The sequence below is a fragment of the Bubalus bubalis genome, chromosome 13 (genome assembly GCF_019923935.1).
Source record: "Bubalus bubalis isolate 160015118507 breed Murrah chromosome 13, NDDB_SH_1, whole genome shotgun sequence".
NCBI lineage: Eukaryota > Metazoa > Chordata > Mammalia > Artiodactyla > Bovidae > Bubalus > Bubalus bubalis.
The window spans coordinates 180205-194394 of NC_059169.1; the positions used below are offsets into that span (position 1 = coordinate 180205).

At 58.2% G+C, this 14190-nt stretch overlaps 1 protein-coding gene across 6 annotated transcripts in view; it reads left to right on the forward strand.

Annotated features, from left to right (window-relative positions):
• Positions 1–14190, forward strand: part of RASA3 (RAS p21 protein activator 3) — an 83617-nt gene that overhangs the window by 19099 nt on the left and 50328 nt on the right. For 5 of the 6 annotated variants that reach the window (XM_045162487.1, XM_045162488.1, XR_006639869.1 and 2 more), the window contains one exon: positions 14008–14125. In XM_045162487.1, the coding sequence (XP_045018422.1) occupies positions 14008–14125 (118 nt within the window). Of the gene's footprint in view, positions 1–12775; positions 12907–14007; positions 14126–14190 lie in introns of those variants that run through there. The other variant, XM_006076609.4, reaches the window with a different exon arrangement.

Here is a 14190-nt window from a genome sequence, read left to right on the forward strand (position 1 = left end):
CTCCTCCCCGACCCCTCTGCTCTCTGCCCTCTGGCTTCCCGGCCTTCATCCCCATTTCCCTGCCTGGCCTGACCTCCACCCTCTCTGATATTCTTGCCCAGTCCCCAGACCTCAGGGCCCCTCCTCCATCCCCAGCCCTGTGGCTGGAAGCACCCCACCTTTCTCAGAAGTGGTGGTGGGCGTTAGGCAGGGCTCTTCTGTGAATGCAGGTCATTTCAATTCATGAAAAGTGGTGAATTGGGCCGTGGTTGATTAACAAGCAGGCAGGCTAGGCCAGCCAAGGGCTCAGATTCTGGAGCTAAAAATACGAGTGCTAAGAGGAGGAGCGACTCCGGGGAGGCCGCGTGTCCCGGAGTGGGGCAGGGCGGGGCGCGGTGCTCGGGCCCGGATGGCACATGGCCGGAGGAGTTTCTATAAACCCCCGTTTATAGAAAACCCCGTTTATAGAGCAAAACGCCGTTTTGCTCAGGAGCAGTACACTGTGAGTGGGCAGTGGGTGGTTTAATTCAGATAAGAATAAATTAAAGAGTAAATGTGGAGCGTTCAGTTTATTAGGTGTCGTGAGATTTAAACCAGGAAAGATTCTGTAGGAGGTGAAGGGCTGTGTGCCTGCTGTCCGTGTGGAGGCGTGTCATCCCCTGGGAGGGCGAGCTGTGTGTGGAAGCGTGTCGTCCCGTGGGAGGGCGAGCTGTGTGTGGAGGCGTGTCGTCCCGTGGGAGGGCGAGCTGTGTGTGGAGGCGTGTCGTCCCGTGGGAGGGCGAGCTGTGTGTGGAGGCGTGTCGTCCCGTGGGAGGGCGAGCTGTGTGTGGAGGCGTGTCGTCCCCCGGGAGGGCGAGCTGTGTGTGGAGGCGTGTCGTCCCGTGGGAGGGCGAGCTGTGTGTGGAGGCGTGTCGTCCCGTGGGAGGGCGAGCTGTGTGTGGAGGCGTGTCGTCACACTGTGTTGCCCCCTTGGTGGGCAAGGGATGGGAGTGTAAGCTTGCATATGTGTCGCCTTTAGTAGACAGACGTGGTCGACTCTTTAAAATGTTGGGTAGATATTCCTAGGTTCCTAACAGATAGACAGTGTCGCAGAGGATATGGAGCAGACCAGAACACATATAAGCACCTATGTCACAACAGAGACACACTGTGGTTCCCTGGAGAATGTGACGTTGCCTTCTTTGGCCGTCTGGCTTGAAACAAGTTACATCCTAACTCTAACCCTAATAGACAAATTCCGGATGGATCGTAAGGCTGCTGTGGGTCCAGGCACGACACGGCCGTCCTCCACGGAGCGTGCGCCTGCTCCACGTGGGCGCAGGGCCAAGGACTCACCCCACAGCCCGCCCCTGCCTCCCAGCTGCCAGGTGTGAGGAACATTTTGGAAACTGTTGTGAATAACCTGCGGAATGCGGGAGGACTTCTAAGCTGTCAGTGAACTAAACAAACGGCGGATCTGATTATGTGAGAGCACAGATGTCTGAGTGACAGCAGCCGTGTGCTCGCTGCCGGAGGCGCAGCCACACCGCCCTCTCTGGCATGGAACATGCTCTCGCCCTTGGCTGCTCTTTCCGGGAACGAATGAGGAAGGAAAAACCAAAGTCTTAATTTTACTGTTTCCTCCTGTCCTAAAACTGCCACGAAGACTCAGACCCAGTGGCTGGTGTGGGCTTGGCTTGCGGTTCTCTGCAGGAAGCAGATTACAGGCTGTCTCTCTCTGCGGGTGGGTCGCTGGAGTGGGCTCGGCACTCCTGGAGGTTGACGGCATCCCCGACGGCCAGGGTCCAGGGAGGCACTTCTGCGGGGCTCGCAGCCTGTGCTGGGTGGGGGCAGCAGGTGGGCCGTGGTGCTCTGAGGCTGCACTGCAGGGGCTCCAGGCCCGTCTTGGCTGCACGTGGCAGGAGCTCATCCCTAGGGCTGGGCCCGTGAGCCCAGCTCCCATCCCCTCCCAGGGGATGACACGCTTCCACATCGGAGAAGCGAGGTCTTTGGGACAGACCTACCGGGCCTGGATCCTGGGATTCTCCATGCCTGTTGGCGACTGCAGGCCTCTCAGACCATCACGCTCTGATGGGACGAGAACCACCTGGAGGAGGCCTTGGTTCTGGACACGCCCTCACCCAGCACTCAGTCTGCGGCCCTGCTGGTGCCCAGCGACAGCACAGGGGCCGCAACCGCCTGCTGCACGTGCGTTGGTCAGCCTGCTCTGCACGTGCTGGCCCCCGCAGCTGTGGACACGCTGATTGGTGAGCTCCAAGGGGCCCCCACCCGGTCGCTGCTCTGGGCAGGGCCGTTGACCCTTGAGGACCCGGAGCCGGACACGCCTTCCGGGCAGCCAGTCCACAGCCTTGCCCTCTGCTATTTGTGTGTTTCTTGGCACCACTAATCATTCAGAGAGACCCTGCTTCCCGAACCAAAAGGGACGACGACGGGGCTTCTCGAGGGGGCAGCTGTGTCAGGCCTCCAGGGCGCTGTGTGGAGCCCTAAGGGCAAGAATGAGGGTGAGTCCCCGGCAGGCCCTGTCCCTGGTCCGGCCAACGCCCGTCCGTCCCCAGTGACTGGCAAACCTGCAGCAGGAGTGACTGGGCTTGGGAGCCCCACCGAGGAGGCTTGTCCCGGCACGGAGCTCAGCATCCTGGCCTGGAGGCCTGCCCTACTGGCCGGGAATGCCGCCGCGATCAGAACCGTCCTGGATCTCGCTTCTGTGGCCTCCTATGCCCAGGGGCGCATGCTGCGCTCTTTCTCAGGGAGCCTCCACCAGCCGGCAAGCAGCCATTGTCAGAGGAATGGAGTCATGTCAGAAAGCCCCAGCTTGTCGGCCACTACCCAGAGGACACTGAGTACCCACCCCTCCAGCTCCAGAGGAGGTGGACTCGGCCTGCGTCTCAGACACTCGGCCTTCTGACCAAGAGGCCCCTGCAACGTGGTCAGTGGCCCAGACGCCCCTTGGTTCAAATCTGCCTGGTGCCTCTGGGCCTTGGTTCCCCAGGAAGTGGGTATTGGGAGGCTGCGCCCGGAGAGGTCGTGAGGCGGGCAGTGGTGATCAGGTCATTTGACTCTGCTGGTCAGTGATGGGCCCTCCATCCCCCGAGGCACACGGGCCCCCTTCCCACCCTGGGGGCATACACACACTCACCCCCTCCCCTCCCCCCAGGGGATACATGGTCCTGGCCAACTGGTGGGTCTGGGACCCTGCTGCGCCCTCCTGCCCAGGAGACACTTCCTGCCCAGGAGACGGTCGTATAGATGAATCACAGCTGAGCACACAGCCTGCAGCCCTTTAGAAGTAGTTCTGAAGCTTTCATTACTTCATTCTGTGAACCCCTGGCGAGGTCCCACCTCCCCCACCCCGACCTGTGTATCTTCCAGCTGCTTATCTTCTTGCGGCCTCAGGCACAGTGAAGCCTGTGTTCTGGAATGTTCCCTGGGGTGTCCCGCCTCCTCTGGCTCCAGCCAGCCTCCAGCCTCTCCTGACCTGCCCCTGCTGCACCCCTCACCGCCTGCAGCGGGTCCCCTGGCCGCCACCTCCTGGCACCCTCTGCCTCCCAGCCTGCCCCTCTTCTGTGTCTCCGAGAAGCTGCCCCCTGGTCTCTGGGTGCGAAGCCCCAGCTGCAGTCCAGCAGCCTCTTCCCGCTCTCAGGGTGCCCCCTTCCGCCTCCTGATATCCTCTGCAAGGTAGTGCGTGTGGCTGGCCGCAGGGTTTCTGCTCATCTGAGAAAAGACGGTTGATGAGCCCAAGGTCCCCCTGCAGGCCCAGGCCCCCTGACCTCTGAGTGGGCCCATTAGTGCCAAGCACATTCCTTGCTCGCCTGCTTGCTGAGAGTCGCCTGGCGTCTTGAACAGGGGGGCAGGGGGAGCTGGCACCACGGGCACAGCTGACCTCCACAAAATGGCAGAGGCTTGAGGACCAGGGCTGTGGGCATCAGGGGGCTTCAGGGGCCCAGCTGAGGGCCGTGCCTCGTCGCGGCAGGTTTGCTGGGAGAGTGAGGCGCTTGCCAGGGTTCCAGTCGGTGCTGCTCCTACAGGGCTGCTGCAGCCCGCTCGCACAGGTCACACGTGCGTGCCCGCTGGAAGTCACACGAGTGAACAGACCAGCTGTGTCGTGGCTGCCCTCCCTCCAGGGGACGCCCCGACTCGGAACCGGAGCTGCTGAGGTTGCGGGGGGTGGGGTGTGCTGAGTGCAGAGAGTGTGCAGGTTCAGGCCCCCCACAGCCCCCACACTCCGGAGGTCAGCACGGAGACAGCTGAGCCGGGTGAGGCCTGGTCGTTGTCTCGGACCTCAGGGCCCCCCCGTCTGAAAGGGTCTGGGCAGTGGCCCCTCCAGGCCAGGCTCAAAGGGTGAAGGGACACCGTGCACTTAAAATTATTTCCAAAACTCGGTGTTTGGACCAGATGTACTAGTGCAAGTTCTGAATTTATAAGAAAATGATTTTTCTAATCTTTTGTTAACATCTAAGAACTTTTCTTTCTCAACTTCAAGCCACGACTATTTCAGAGAAAGGTGGGGGGAAAAAGAAAGAAAAGCAAAAGTGGCCCCAGAGTAGACGCGGTGGGGCCGTCTTTGGTTCGTTTCTGGAAAACGAACCTGGATCCTCCCTCTGCGGATGGAGGCCAGGTGCCCGCCCCTGCTCGCTGAGCCTGGAGGGGCCCATGGCCGCAGTGCCCTTGGCGACTTTCCCCAAAATCATATTTTCCAGATTGTCTTCCCTCCTGGAATCCTAAATAACACTAATGCTAACTTGTAGGAATGTTCTGCCGTCAGAACCCAGGCCCCTGCACTGCGGCAGCCCTCACCCCGGCCGGCGGGCCACCGGCAGCTGCTGGCCATGGGGGGCCTCAGCCCCTCTGGGCCGCACCCCACAGGGTGTTGGAGAGGAGCTAGTCAGGAGCGTAGGTGCACACATACTTGGAAAGGTCAGAACTTGACGGCCAAGATCTCAGCTCCCTGCACCTCGTCTTCAGGGTTCCGTCAGAGTGGGGGTGCCAGCCTCGGCAGGGCAGGTGTGGGGGACCTTGTCCTGCCCAGGACGGGGAAGAGGGACAGGAGAGAGGCTGGGAGTGGCTTTAAGTCCCGAATAAATGGAATGGAATCAGGTCCAGCAATAAGAGCCTTTGTAGCAAATGGACAGCAGAGCGCACAGCATGTTTGCCTCTCAGACTGGAAAGGTGCACGGTTTTGATGACTCGGTTCTAGCAAGGATCTGGGAAGGAGCGTTTCAAATGCTGTGCTCGGCTTGGCAGTTCAATAGATGTGTGTGAAAGTTACAAAGTGTGGACCAGTGAACACACTTGAGCAGTGAAGATGGGACGGGACCTGCAGATGTGAGGGGGGGACTTGAACCCTGAACTGACACCCAGTCAGACCACACGGGCACCCTGGGCAGAACAAAGTTGCCTGGACCCGGGTAGGGGGAGGAAGGGGGTGTGAGGGGTGACGTGCTTAGTTGTTCAATCGTGTCTGACTCTTTGCGACCCCATGGACTATTGTCCACCAGGCTTCTCTGTCCATGGGATTCTGCAGGCAAGAATACTGGAATGGGATGCATGCCCTAATCCAGGGGATCTTCCCAACCCAGGGATCGAACCCAGGTCTCCTACATCACAGGCAGATTCTTTACTGTCTGAGCCACCAGGGAAGCCCAAGAACACTGGAGTGGGTAGCCTATCCCTTCTCCAGGGGAGCTTCCTGACCCAGGTATCAAGCCAGGGTCTCCTGCGTTTCAGGGGGATTCTTCACCAGCTGAGCCACCAGGGAAGCCCGCGAGGGGCGATAGTTGCACACACCCTGCGAATGTGCTGGAAACATTAAATTGTTCATTTTAAGTGGGTGAATTTTGTGGTCTGCTGACCCTATCTCAGTAAATTTTTCTGTTGAAAAACAAAAATCAAAACATGCGCGTACACACCTGTGGACCCTCGCACCTGTGAGATGGCTGTGGGTCAGCCAGCTGTGGGGTGGCTCGTCCGCGTCCACTGCCAGGCGTCGGCCCAGCTGTGCCCCTTTCCTGGCTCTTCCTGGGTCCGCTCCCCTGCCTGAGGTCCCGCAGGCATGTCTTGTGGACTGTTTTCTGTTCTGCATCGCCTGCGTCCCGGCGCCTCCTGATCCTGCCCAGGGGCTCAGGGACCCCAGGGGGTGGCCTCCCTGCCCTTGGGGAGCTCGAATCCAGGAGGCCTCATCCTTCCAGCGGCTTCCATGCTGTCTTCACCTTAGTTTGTTGCATTAAAGAAGCATCTTGTGATACCCCTGCCCTCTCTTTTATCCCCTTCTCCCTCTCAGCTACCTTGACTCCTTACCCCACGCCCTTTCCTGATAACCTCCTGGAAATCCCCGCGTAGTTAGTGACGCACAAGGACTAGAGGGTTGAGAGTCTGTGGAGCGGAGCTGGGGAGGCTTGACGCGGGGGTGAAACTCCAACAATCTGCCTTCAGCTCCTGTTTTAGCTGTCACGGTGTCTCACATAAGGGCATTCTCGGCCCTACTGACTTCTTAAGTAGCTTCCGTAGTTTGTTTTCCAGAAGCTTCTTTTTGAGCTTGGTATGTGAAAATTAATTGGGGGATTTGCAGTTTACAGATGTGTTCAGGCCCGTCAAAGCAGGCGGTCACAGGACGCGGTTCCTGGGCGGACGCCCAGCTATTGCAGTCCCTGCTCCATCTTTGAGGGGCCCAGACGAGGCACGGGTGCCGGGAACGCCAGTGAGGGGTGTCACTCGCTGAGGCTGGTCCAGGCCGGCGTGTGAGCGGAGGCCCCAGTGTGCCCCCACGCCTGCCAGATGGCCGGATGTGGGGGCCTGTGACGGCGCTGTCGCCTGGCTGAGCGTGTGCGTCAGCCCTCTCCCTGTGTCCTGCCTCCAAGGGACCCTGAAGGGAGGGGCCCACGTGCCCCACGCCCCCCACATGCCTGCTGGGCGCCTGGTGCCCAACAGGAGGTGCAGCTCCAGGTCCCATCATCCGGGCAGGCTTGTCAGGGCGCCGCTCAGGTGTGTCCCCAGGCTGGGGAGACAGCCGTAAATACCCTCCTCTTTTCTGGTCTTAGCAGCCCTTAGAAGTGCAGCATTAGGTGAAAAAGTATTTCCTAAACAGAGGCACAAAATTTCAGTTTCCAAGGAATCAGAAATACCTGTTCACAACGTTATAAAATGAAGGAGACACGTGGTTTCTTTTTCCCTTGACTTAATTTCACAGCTTTTATTTCAGGATTGAGTTGTTGTCCAAGAGCACTATTTTTATTTCTGGCTTAATTAGAAAAGCACAAGGGAATGATAGCGTATGCTTTTTTCCCGTTGGGAAAAGATGGGCATCTGAGTGAAAGCAAAGTTACCTAACATTTTGTGTTTCAGGTGCTGAATATGTTGAATCCAGTTCAGATAGAAGATCTAAGTAATTCTGGGGTGTGTTGTCCACAAAACTGGTCTGAGCATGACCCCCACCCAGCTGCTTTGTGCCTGTGGCTCGTCTCCCCCGGGAGCCTCAGCGACACTTGACCCCGAGCCCCCTTGCCGGCGCCACAGACAGAGGAGTGCTCTGGGTGGGCAGATGGTCTGCAGGCTCTTCCGGGAGCGGCTGCGTGAGGGGCAGTGAGGGGCAGCCAGGGTGGGAGGCCCTCACCCGCCCCTGCAGGCCCTGCTTTCCCGCTGGCCCGGAAGCTGGGGCCTCCTGCGGGTGTGGGGGCACCGGGCCCGGGAGCCTGGAGGGTGCTGCCCACCCTGCATCCTGTACTTGCAGAGGTGCCACGGACCTGTGCCCCAGATTTCCCTCCCTCAGCCCCACAGGACCGTGCATTCAGCTGGAGATGCCCAGCACTCAAGGTGACCCGTGCCTGGGCCCTGGGGGAGACAGAAGCTTCTGGGGTGGGAGGAGGCCTCCGGCAGGAGGGGCCCCCCCACGTGGCCCGGCTCATGTTTGTACTTGGGTGATGCTTCCGCAAGGCCTGGGTGGCGATGAGATACACTCTGACAGTCTCAGCGCAGGAGGGCAGGCAGGGCTCCTGGGCGGGGCCACCCCGACCTGGCTGGTGACCATCATGGTGGAGACGTGGCCCAGCACAACTGACCTTCTGAGTTTGCAAAAGGCGTGAGAGTTCTGAATTAGGAACGTGTGAAACCACCAGTGTTGAACGGCGTCAGGTGATTCAGAATTGAAAAGTCACCGCATGGGGACAGCCGACCCAAGGGTCCCCTACTGCCGTGCGCCCGGTGCCCTCCCCAGCTGCCGATGGTCCTGCCGGAGCCCCAGCGTCCCCGCCGCACGTCATCCCACGTCATCATTCTCGAGTCGGAGGGCCTTTGCGTCAGAGTCAGAGGCACCAGGGGCGCAGGGCAGGGTCTCCTCACCCGGGGGGCGCCCAGGACCTCCTGGGGGCTCTGTAGCCGCGTGCATCGCACCTGTGTGTCGTCACCGCGGGCGGGGTGGGGAGGTGCCGCTTGGCCCGAGCGCCTGAGCGTCTGAGCGCTGCACCGTCACCTCTCAGGACGTCGGGGCAGTGATACGGGCTGGACGTGCAGCTGGGAGGGAGCTCTGGTGGGCAGCTGGTGGGCAGGCTGCCCTGCGGGCACTTGAGGCCTCTGTCACCGTGTGGGGCGCTGAAAAGTCAGGCTGGCCAGGGCTTCCTGGGTCACATGCATGATAGTGGGGCCTGGCCTGTGGCTCCACACACAGAGCACCGGTGTCCAGCGGCCAGGGTGGAGGCTCATGGCTGCGACCTCCCCCAGGAAGCCCTGCAGTTGCCCCTGGTCACTCAGGGCCCTGAGGCCAGCTCAGACCAGAGGGAGGGACGTGGGAGTCCCCCCAGGATGGGCAGCACAGGAGCTCTGACGCCCTGTGCTGTGTGTTTGGGGAGAGGCTGCCGCGTGGTCAGTGCCCAGCAGACCATGTCGTCACAGGCTTGCTCCTTGACTCGCTGGAACACAGGTTTCAGGAGTGCCTCACCGACTGCCCAGCACTGCTGGATGCAGAGAGGAAGCGGGAGCAGGAGTGACTGTGGGTCACGGTGAGGAGGGGGTGACCGGACGCTCTGGGGTCCCTCTGCCTCGCAGCCCCAGTCTGAGGGGCGACCCTGTGGTGTCCATGTGGGGAGCAGGGCCCCGTCGGGCTCTTCCCAGGGCTCCTGGCTGCCTGGGGGGCTCGGCCCATCAGCGGCCCCTCCCGTGCTGCATGCTTGGCACAGGTCATCAGAGAAGAGCCCCAGAGGGCGTTTCTGCATCTTCTGTAACCGTTTCTCGGAAGACATGCCTGACTGTCTTTTCATAGTGTTTTCTCCTGGAGAGCTAGTGCGTTTCACTTTTAGGTAAATCACGAGAATTGTGTGTTCTGCCATTTCCACGTGTTCATTAGCTCCTGGGACTCAGCACCTGGGTGTGTCACTGAGCCACTCACGGTGGGCTGGAAGGTCCGGCTCTCCTCTCTCCTACTGTATGTTAGACTTTGATTGCCTTCTGGCAGACTTATTTTATTCTTGTCTTTCATGTTGTCACCTGTTCTTTTTGGAAATTGGGGGAGACCTGAGATGCGCGTTTGCGGGTCTTCCTGCGTCCTGGGTATCCCCCCCACCCCAGTACCTGGAGCAGACCTCGGCTGCTCTGTGTCAGGCAGCTCAGCCCAGAGCCCTCCTGGCTTGTAAACCACCCTGCGGTAGAGGAGGCTGCCTGTAACTTGATTCAGGAGTCTAGCCTCATCTGATTGTGGGGATGTTCTTTCTTTTAATGTGTGTGCTCGGTCGCTCAGTTGTCCAACTCTTGGCGACACCATGGACTGTGGCCCACCAGGCTCCTCTGTCCATGGAATATCCCAGGCAGGAATACTGGAGTGGGGGCCGCTTCCTCCTCCAGGGCATCTTCCTGACCCAGGGACCAACCTGCGTCAGTTCTGTGTCTCTGCTGCGTTGGCAGGTGGGGTCTTTTTACCCCTGAGCCATCTGAGAAGCTGTTCTATTTAATATCAAGTGTTAAAAGAAAATAGCAAGGCAGTCAAAAACATATTCAAGGAAAGAGAATGTTTTCATCATGAAACTGATCTCCAGTGGGAAATGGGCTTTTACGTACTTACAGGGAGCTACGCTGGCCACCAGACTCCATAGCCCTGTAGGCACTTGGAGAGAGCAGACGGGAGCCCGGGGGCTGTGGCTCCCTCACCAGGTCCTGCCCCTGTGCGCGGGGAGGGCTGAGGAGGGCTGTCTCCGCAGGACGAGGGTCTGGGGCTCCTGCAGCTGGTCACATGTGGTTACAGAGTTTGGCCTGTAGCTGAACTGAGGACCAGCCTATGTAGTAGGACAGAGCAGAGGTCCCGTGCTTCGTGGACACGGCAAATCTGAGGCCCCGGCTCACTGCTGGGCGTCTTCCCGGGGGCAAGTGAGGGCAGCAGCCGAGGTCAGAGCCCCTTGGAGGTGAGCCCGTGGATGTGGGGGCCGGGCTGGCTGGACCAGCGATGGCCTCTTGGGGTGCAGACCACGCTGCTGGCCCTGCAGGGCAGTGGGCTTCCTGGTCTGGGCTGAAGCTGATGGAGCTGCGGAGACCACCCACGGCCCTCAGGAGGCCCGCCCCTCTGCTGGGTCAGGCTGGAGACCAGCCCTCTGCGGGGCTGGGTCTTTCTGGCTGTGATCGCCTGGAGTGTGCGTGGAGTGTGGCCAGCAGCGGCCAGGAACCACGGCCTGACACCTTAATTAGAGACGGGTTTGCTGCTTCAGCACTGGTTTATCACGGGCTTTTAGGTGCCGCCTTTTATGTCTGTCAGTAAATTCAGCATTCAGAGATGATACTTGGCACAAATTTGCCGTCTGGATCAATCCACCAGCAGACGGTCACTCTGGGTGAACAGGATACATTTTGGAGTCGTGGTTAACAGGAGGGACACATTTGATAATGTGACTTATTTGGCTCTTAGAATGAAACCAGTTTACTTTCCTTTTTCTTTGCAGGCATTTATCCATCCATTCATTTATCAAATAATCACCACCTACTGAATACCAGGCATGACTTTGCCTTCTTAGGTAAACAGCTCCACACATGAGAAAAAAGAACACATCTCTCTTCTCACTTGAGGGACGAAAAGCCCCCATAACCTGTAGTCAGGAAGAAACCGACCTCCAGCCTTTGGCATAAGTGACGCCGATGGAACAGACGTCATCTGCTCTGGTGTGGCTGGGACCCACCCCTGCCCCCGTGGCCCTGGCGGGGCCCCCACATGCAGGGCCCGGCAGACGACGTGGCCAGATGGGGTGCGGGCCTCCTCCCTGCCCTCCTGGCCTGAGTCACTTGTTAACACTGGCTCCGGCGCCTGGCTGGTCTCTGGCCTCTGATGCCATCGTCATAGCAACCAGGACGTTTCTGTAGCCGTGGGGGTGGGGCGGGGGGTGGGAGGCCATGTTCATCGTCTCACAGTTTTAACTGGTTGTTCAGAGAAGGCATTTCCATCTCCTCTGTTCTTGAAGAGTGGTGTCAGCTGCTGCTGCTTGTGTTTTGAGGCTCTTAGGAGAATAAACAGGAAAAATCCCCGTCCTGTGTTTTCCACTAGAGGCCATCTCCAGTAAGACTTAAAAAAAAAGATTTATTTCTACTTTTAAGAAACACAAGCACTTGCAGCCAAATACCTCATTTCTTGCAAAAAAAAAGAATTCCAACAGGAAGTGCAGTCACACCCTAGCAGTGTCAGCAGGGAAGTCGGAGTGGTTTCGGGGGAAGGCTTGTGAGCATCAGTCCGGGAAGCAGGCAGGAAGTCGATGGGCCCCTTCGGATGCGGCTCGTCACGGTCTGCATGCACCTGCATGAGCACACGCGAGTGCTTGCCTCTGCCAGGAGCGCATGGAAAATCTGTCTCTAGACACTGCATGACGGGGCTGGAAGCTGCATGGAATCACGTACCCTTCTCAGCTTGTCTGTGTTTCTATGCCCAGCTCCCTTGGAGTGGCCTGGTGTCCAGGGCCTTGCAGCATTGAGGTGTCATGGGGGTAATCGTAGGAAAACAATTCACTGGTTATTTCTTTTTCTTCACCATCTGAGAGTCACTGATGATTCCCTGACGATTCCCGCAGGAAAACCCCTGCAGAAGCTTTTGAGTTAGAGGAACCTAGGGTGTGAGTCCTCACGCCTCATGGTTGGGAAGCTGAGGCTCCAAGGGGAGGCCTGGGGTCCCAGGCATGGTGTGGCAGGTCCCCGGAGTGCAGCAGGTGTGTGTGTTCAGGTTGCAGCCAGGGCTGCTAGGAAGCCTCAGAACACTCGATTTGTTGGCACAGAAAACATCCACTCGGTTATTGCATGGCTTCTTTAACGTGTTGCTTTGCTCCGTCCCAAGTGATGACATTAATGAAAAGCTTGAAAGAGAGGCTTCGGACTCGCAAACTCGCCTCTGCCCTTCAGAGGCTGTGGCAGGAAGCTGCAAACTGCGTGTTTCCCTGAGAGCAGAGTCAAGCACGTTCGTGGGGTGGAGGTGCCGAGTGAGCGCTGAGGAACTTCTGCTCTGGTTTCAGTTTGGTTTCTGTTGTTGTTTTTTTTTCAGCTTTAACCAGGGGCGGGGGTGCGGCCCTGGGTGGTGCTGGCAGGTGTCGCCGCGCCGGGACTGCCCCCTCCCTGCCCCTGCGTCTGGGGCCCTCAGACCCCCAGCTGGGGAACAGGAGGCCCCTGGGGGGCAGGAGCTTTTTGAGGGGGTTCCTTCCTTCTGACCTGGGAGGAGAAGCCCCCTCTGCTCCCACTTGGTCCGCAAGCAGAGGGGCCGCGGTGGCCCGCAGCGAGCTCGCCCCAGCTCCTGGCAGAGGGCCAGGCAGCTGTGACTTTGCCGGCGGTCTCCAGTCAGACCTGGGGTCACAGGCACCGTGGGCTGGTTGCCGCAGGCTGCCTGCAGCTTGTGCCTTTTCTCCCAACGCGCAGAGGGAGGCACGGGCGCAGCTGGTCCCCTGGACGTCTCCTCGCTGGCGTTGTTGTTTGTGCGTGCGTGCTGAGGTACTTCAGTCGTTTCCGACTCTTTGTGAACCTTGGTTATTGCCCCAGCTTTGACCTAATACTATCAAATTAATCAGAATAAACAGAGAGCTGGGGATTAATAGATAAGCAAGTGTCAACCTCGGGAAAGAAGGGGATGCTGCATCAGGCCAGGACGTGGGTGAGCCTTGGGGACACGGCATTGAGTGACATAAGCCGGGCCCAGAAGGACAAGCATGGTGACCCCACTCCTGTGAGGCCCCTAGGGTCGCCAAGGCCACAGAGACCGAATCTAGGAGCGAGCTGCAAGAGCGGAAATGGGGCTTGTTGTCTCGTGGGAGAAGGGTTTCAGTGTTCTGAGATGAAAGGGTTCTTGAGGTCGATTGTGCAAGCGTGCTGTAGTTAACGAGGGTGCCGCTGAGCTGTATGCTTAAAGGGGAGTGAGAGGATACTTTGAATTTCTGTGTATCTTACTATAATTTAAGGTCTTCCCTGGTGGCTCAGATGGTAAAGAATCTGCCTGCAGTGCAGGAGATGCAGGTTCAATCCCTGGGTTGGGAAGATCCCCTGCAGAAGTAAATGGCTACCCACTCCAATATTCTTGCCTGGAGAATTCCATGGACAGAGGAGCCTGGTGGGCTACAGTCTATGTGGTCACAAAGAGTCAGACATGACTGAGGGATTAACACACACCATGGTTTAAACATTAAAAATATTAAAGGGGCTGATCACTGACCCGACGGACCTGAGTTTGCGTGAACTCCAAGAGTTGGTGATGGGCAGGGAGGCCTGGCGTGCCGCAGTCCACGGCATTGCAGAGTCGGACACGACTGAGTGACTGAACTGAACTGACTAAATGTGGGTAAAAGGAAACAATTTCTAGGCTGATGGATTCCTACTTTTACAGGAATCCATTGTTTTAGAGGTTAATGCATGTCACCTTCATGTAACAGTGCAAATGGTTTTTTCTTCAGCAGTTTGGTGGCAACAAGAAAATGTACAGAATATGCAGAAGTGAGCAGGCGCCTTGCTGTGGAATAAACCCATTATTGGGAAAGATGTCTGAGTAACTAGGAGACTAAATAATTCCATGCTAAATGGATGATTTACATTTGCTTTTAGGTGAAGCCAAAAATCTTCCCACATACCCGGGGCCAAACAAGATGCGTGATTGTTACTGCACAGTGAACCTCGACCAGGAGGAGGTTTTCAGGACCAAAGTCGTGGAGAAATCACTCTGGTATGTCTGCTGCTGCTCTGTTTGAGGCTGATAATCCCTGACCTTCCATCTCCTTGTCTCTTGGC